Below are 6,539 nucleotides of genomic sequence, written 5' to 3'. Positions count from 1 at the left end.
CTGCTCATGGAACTCAACATCAAAAAAAAAACAAATAACCCAATTAAAAAATGGGCAGAAGACCTAAATAGACATTTCACCAAAGAAGATATACAGATGGTCAAGAGGCACATGAAAATCTGCTCAACATCATTAATTATTAGAGAAATGCAAGTCAAAACTACAGTGAGGTATCACTTCACACCAGTCAAAATGGCCATCATCAAACAATCTACAAACAATAAATGCTGGAGAGGGTGTGGGGAAAAGGGAACCCTCTTGCACTGTTGGTGGGAATGTAAATTGATACAGCCACTGTGCAGAACAGTATGGAGGTTCCTTAAAAAACTAAATAATAGAACTACTGTATGACCCAGCAATCCCACTGCTGGGCATATACCCTGAGAAAACCATAATTCAAAAGGACATATGTACCCCAATATTCAATGTAGCACTATTTACAATCGCCAGGACATGGAAACAACCTAAATGTTCAATGACAGATGAATGAATAAAGATGTGGTACATATATACAATGGAATATTAGTGGGTCCTTTGTAGAGATGTGGATGAACCCAGACTCTCATACAGAGTGAAGTAAGCCAGAAAAAGGAAAGCAAATATCATATATTAACATATATGTGGAGTCTAGAAAGATGGAAAAGAAGAACCTATTTGCAGGGCAGGAATAGAAATGTAGACATAGAGAATGGACCTGTGGACACCGTGGGGGAAGGGGAGGGTGGGACAAATTCAGAGATTAGGTTGGACATATATACACTACCATGCATAAAATAGATAGCTAGTGGGAACAAACTATAAAGCACAGGAAGCTCAGCTCAGTGCTCTGTGATGACCTAGATGGGTGGGATGGGGTTGTGGTAGGAGGGAGGTCCAAGAGGGAGGGGATATAGGTATACATATAGCTGATTCACTTCACTGTACAGCACAAACTAAGACAACATTGTAAAGCAATTATACTCCAATTAAAAAAATCAAAAATGAAACACATCAGGGAAAGGATACCACTTAGAAACATGTTACAAAAATCCAGGAGGAAATTAAAGAGATATAGATTAATATACTTTCTATTTATAGATGCCCATTTTAATCTGATAACTTTAAAATAATTTCCAGTATGCAAAGTTTTATTTCGTTCATTAAAAACATTGCTTTACGGTAGGTCCTCTACATACAAATGAGTTCTGTTTCGAGAGCACATTCATAAATCCAATTTGTTCGTAAGTCCAACAAAGTTAGGCCTATGTACCCAACTAACACAATCGGCTATATAGTACTGTACTGTAATAGGTTTATAATAGTTTTCACACAAATAATACATAAAAACAAATACAAAAAATAAAACATTTTTAATCTTACAGTACAGTACCTTGAAAAGTACAGTAGTACAGTACATCATCTGGCATACAGGGGCTGGCTTTGAGTGAACAGGCAAGAAGAGTTACTGACTGGAGGAGGGAGAGGAGGTGGGAGATGGTAGAGCTGAAGGATCGTCAGCAATAGGAGATGGAGGGCAAGCTGCAATCTCAGTCACGCCTGATGGTGATGGCACAGTTTCTGATTCCTTGCTGGATTCAATTCTATCTACCCTCTTGAAGAAACAATCCAGTTATGCCTGGGTAGTAGCTCTTCTTTTTCTCATCATAGATGACATGGTAGCACTGGATTGCATTCTGAATGGCTGCTGCAACCTTTGTGTACCATTCTACATTCGGGTCCTGTGCCTCAAAAACTAACAGTGCCTCCTCAAATGAAGAAAATCCTCTTGCCATTTCTTGTGCTGTGAATCTCTTCAGTTACTTCTTCCTCTTGTCTCTCTTCATCCTTTCTCTGGGCCTCCAGTTCAATCCAGGCTTCACTAGTAAACTCACGTTGCATAACAAGGAGTTCAATGCAGTTGTCCTCTTGCAGATCTATGTCCAGCTTCTCGCTGAGTGTTGCTAAGTTGCTGAAGACCTCTTTGGACTCCTCATCCACCTTCTCAAATCCACGTAAATCTTGAAAAAACTGCAGGCAAAGATTCTTCCAAAGCCCATTCATGGTAATGACCCTAACCTCACACCAAGCAAAGTCAGTGTTTTTTATGGCCTTGTAGATGTTATAGTCCTTCCAAAATTGTCGCAAGGTTATTCCTGATTCATCACTCACCTTTACTGTCTTTACAAAAAGTGTGACATAAATAGTGTTTCTTGAAAGTTGCTGTAACTCTGTGGTCCATAGGTTGGATGAGCAACATAGTACAGTATGTATCGGGGGCAGATACACTACTTTGATGTTGGGATGAAAGTGGTCCATGAATGGGGGGTGACCCAGAACATTGTTGAGCAGCAAAAGAATGTTGAACTGGGCATCCTTCTCCAAGCAATATTTCTCTACCTCCAGGATAAAGTGGTGGAAAAACCAGTCCTGGAAAGTGGCCTGTGTAACCGAGGCTTTGGGGTTACTCTTCCACACAATAGGAAGAGAGCCCTTGGCTGTGTTTTTATGGGCTCTTGGGTTCTCTGAATGATAAACTAAGAGAGGCTTCTGCTTCATATCACCAGAAGCATTGCCACCAAACAACAGAGTTAGCCTGTCCTTTGCTGCTTTATAGCCTGGCATCAGCTTTTCCTCCTTACTGATGTAACTTCGGTCTCGCATCCTCTTCCAGTACAGTTGTGTCTCATCCACATTAAAAACCTGCTTGGGTAAATACATGCCTTCATCAATAATTTCTCAAAGCGGTTCAGGAAATTCCCCAGCAGCTACCATATCTGCACTCACTGACTCCCCATTTACTTTTACATAGTGAAGGTTGGCTCTAGCCTTTAATCAATGAAACCAGCCATGGCTGGCATTAAAAGGTGTGCCCTCTGATTCTTCGCCGTGTTTCTTCTTCAGGTCTTCCTAAAGGTTTTTAGCTTTCTCTTGAATCAGCATTAAGCTGAGTGGGACTCGATGCTGAGGCTGATCCTGCATCCACACACTGAGAAGTTTCTCCATCTCCTCCATCACTTTTCCACACTTCTTCAATATTATTGTCGATATCCTTGGCACAGCAGACTTCACGTGTTCCATGATCTTGTCCTCTTTCTTTAGAAGTGTGCCAGTGGTTGAATGATTCATGTTGTAAGAACAAGTGATGTCTACCATCTTTTCATCTCTCTCCACTCTTTTAATTATTTTCACTTTTGTTTCCATCGTTATTGCTTGGTGCTTCTTAGCAGTACCAGCTACATCACCACAGCTTTTACGCTTGCTTCCAGACATCTTGGGCTTGAAGTAAATATACTGTACTACTGTACTCTATACAGTTCTGTACAATAAAGTACACAAAAGCACAACCACTTGTAGAGGATGTACGCACTTGACAATGCACATCACATATGTGAACTACCTGATGTGATTGAACATGTGAATGCACGCACACATCTTTGAAAGTTTGCAACTTGAAGGTTTGTATGTAGGGGACTTACTGTACATGATTTCCTCTTTAGATCCATTAACTCTTGTCCATTCTATTACTCTTTGTTTCTGTATATTCATGGTCTTTTGACCAGTTTTTGTTTGGTCCCATTTTTAATCTCCACTTATTTATATTCTCTTTGTGTTTGGTTACAATTTTATTTAATATCCTAGCTTTTCATTTGTATAACACTTTAAGAAATGCCTTTTCCCTGAGTACTCACACTCCATACATAGCTAAATCGAACAAATGGATTACTTTGGATTACTCTGTTGCACATCAGGCTCTCTGAACTCCATGGACTAAGTTCATCATTCATTCATTTGATGTTTCTGCATCAAAGAAGAAGGATCCTACAGTGATGAAGAAATGAGAGAATTGGGGGTTATAATTGAGGCATGCCTTGTAAGGCCATAAGGATGCAGGAGTTAGGGAGAGGGAAATGCAGGTGATTCCTCATGCTCTAACTTTGGTCACTTGGATGATGTTGATTTCACACTCTGAAACAGAAAATGTCGAATACAGATGGAGGGTGTTGAAATCTGCCTTTGATCTGATAATTTCAAGATACATAGCAGGTGATATAGAGGTCAAGATATAATTCAGATTTCAATAACAATGGTCTAGGAATCCTCAAAATATAGTTAGTAGTTGAAGTCACTGAAGTGAGATTTCTTAGGATGTGTATGAGTGAAAATGGAAGAAAGGTACACAATGGGAAGGAATAGGAGAGAAGAGGACAAGAGTAAAGAACACAGCTTGAGAAGAGAGAAAAAGAGAATTTTTTAAAAAGTAGAAGAGAACTGGTACTGCTGCCAAAAAACTCAGCCTCTGTTCACCAGTGCCAAATAGAAACTTGGAGACAGAGCTCTGGAGGAGTAGAAAGGAGTAGCTTTATTACTTTGCCAGGCAAAGAGGGGAACAGGGGGCTAATGCTCTCAAGACTGTGCCCCCTTTCCTGGGAAGCTGCAAGGGGTCTTATAGTTTCAGGGTGGAAAATAGGGCTGTAGATAAGGATCAGGGCTGATGTAGTCTTGCATTCTTCTTTCCTTCTGGAGACATTGAGATCATTAGGCCTGGCATCAGGTGGTTCCCGAATAGGTTCTGGTGGTCCTCAAGGTTGTCATTCTGTGACCTTCTTTTAGGAATGAAGAATGCTCACAAAGGAAAGGAGAGTTAGGGAGTGTTGTCTTGGAGAAGTAAACATCAGGTGCATAGTACAACCTTAGCTAGAGGGCAATCATTTTCACAGGGAAATTAAGCAAGAAAGAGCAGGAGAAAAGAAAGAAAATCAGTAGGAGACCAGTTGCATGGGTGGAAAGAATAAGGGCTGAATAAGGGCTAACATAATGGGGGTGCCCCAACTAGTTTCTGCTACAGCAGTACCATGAACAGAATCCTGAAGTTAACCGCTTTTAAGAGGATAGAGAAACCTATGAACTTTATATACATATTTGCAACAAAATTCATCTCTATTCACAAGCATTTACCACTGCAGGAAAAAAAAAAAAAAAACAAACAGAGCAGGGTGGGTGGGGGTGGCAGGAGAGCCAGTGGGTTAAAAAGATTGGTGCCAGAGAAGGAAAGAAAATGTTTCAAAAAGAAGCATCATGTACACCGCTCTAGAAACATCACATCATAAAGTACTGAAAGTCATTTACTTCATTCCACAACTAGGATATCATAGTGTTCTTGACCAAATAAAAAAAAAGTTATTTTTTTTAATAACAGAGGTAAATAGATTTCAGTTCATTGAGAATAGAGACAGTGAATATCTTGAATATGAACACTTGTCTCAAGGAGGTAAAAATATAAGGGGAAGGAATGAGAAATAGCAGAATTAAAGAAGGGCTTATGTCCAAGAGGTTTTTGTTTGGCTATTTGTGCTTTTTAAAAAATTTTTGAGAAGGAAGACAATGGAACAATTTTACAAGATGAATAATATCGATCTGTAGAGATATTTGATGGAATATTTTCACTTGTCTTAAGTATGTGATTTAAATACACTTTCTTGGAACATTAAAGGAAATTAAAATTCAGCATTTTTGTTTGTGTAAACTACGTAATTAGTTCCCCTCTTACTCCATCCTCCATGGGTTAACGGGAATTAAAGTAGATAAAAAACTTTAAATTATTTGAAGTTTAAGTAAATAATTACAAATTTGCTATGAATGAGCTATTACAAATTAGAACACAGATACTGCTAAATTTAAGAAGCTATTCCCTCTCCAGGGAGCAGGTCATAGGCTTCTACACAGAATTTTCAGTCTTAGATCCTGCTGCCTTATATTGACAGCATAGAAGCCCAGTGGTGGGAAAAGAGGAGGGTTCTTGTGTTAAGAAATCATTTAAGACACGCAAGTTAACTGGCTTTTGATTTGAGGCATGGGGACTAATATGGTGCTCATAAAGACACAAGTAGCTAAATACAATAATAAATACTAAAGATAGCACTTTATTAATTCAAAAGTACATGTACATTTAATAGAAAAGAGCCTGGTATATACACGAGATTCAATATTATTTAATGAAATAATTTTAGAATCATAAAGATAAACTGAGTTTCTCTTTTTCTATTCAATGTAAAATGATGATTTAATGTCTCATTGTAAATCAGAGTAATTGGAGAATAGATTTAGTTGATTGGATGACATAGTCTATGCCAACCTCAGCTTATATTGTTTCTTTTTTGTCTGATATTGTTTTTTGCTTTTTAAAAAAAAATTAAGGCTTTTTTGTGGGGGGTCGGGGAGCAGTTTAAGGTTCACAGCAATATTAGGAGACAGTACAGGGATTTCCTATATCTGGAAGGAAGAAATTTTCTTTTACCCATATAGGTTTTTCTGGCTGGTCTAAGAATTACATTGACATGAGACAGATTAACAGGAGAAAATCAAACAAAAATTTAATAACATACATACATGGGAGAGACCCAGGAAAACTGAGTAACCAAGATGGCCAAAGCCCTCACCTTAAACATCATCTTCAGCTAAAGACAAAAAAGGATGTTGGGGGCTTCCCTGGTGGTGCAGTGGTTGAGAGTCCGCCTGCCAATGCAGGGTACACGGGTTTGTGCCCCGGTCCGGGAGAATCC

General features: G+C 38.9%; 1 protein-coding gene across 1 annotated transcript; it reads right to left on the bottom strand.

Annotated features, from left to right (window-relative positions):
* Nucleotides 1–2,886: 2,886 nt before the first annotated feature.
* LOC138842569 (putative CENPB DNA-binding domain-containing protein 1) lies at nucleotides 2,887–3,249 on the bottom strand. The gene has a single exon (XM_070045039.1). The coding sequence runs from the start codon at nucleotides 3,247–3,249 to the stop codon at nucleotides 2,887–2,889; it is 363 nt and encodes a 120-aa protein (XP_069901140.1).
* Nucleotides 3,250–6,539: the final 3,290 nt, after the last annotated feature.

Source organism: Globicephala melas, chromosome 2, assembly GCF_963455315.2.
Source record: "Globicephala melas chromosome 2, mGloMel1.2, whole genome shotgun sequence".
Classification (NCBI taxonomy): Eukaryota; Metazoa; Chordata; class Mammalia; order Artiodactyla; family Delphinidae; genus Globicephala; species Globicephala melas.
The sequence above is the reverse complement of the archived record's forward strand: the minus strand, read 5'-3'. Positions and strand labels throughout refer to the sequence as shown.

Excerpts from the sequence above, each read along its gene's own strand:
- LOC138842569 (XM_070045039.1), bottom strand. The coding sequence starts at position 3,249 with ATGTCTGGAAGCAAGCGTAAAAGCTGTGGTGATGTAGCTGGTACTGCT.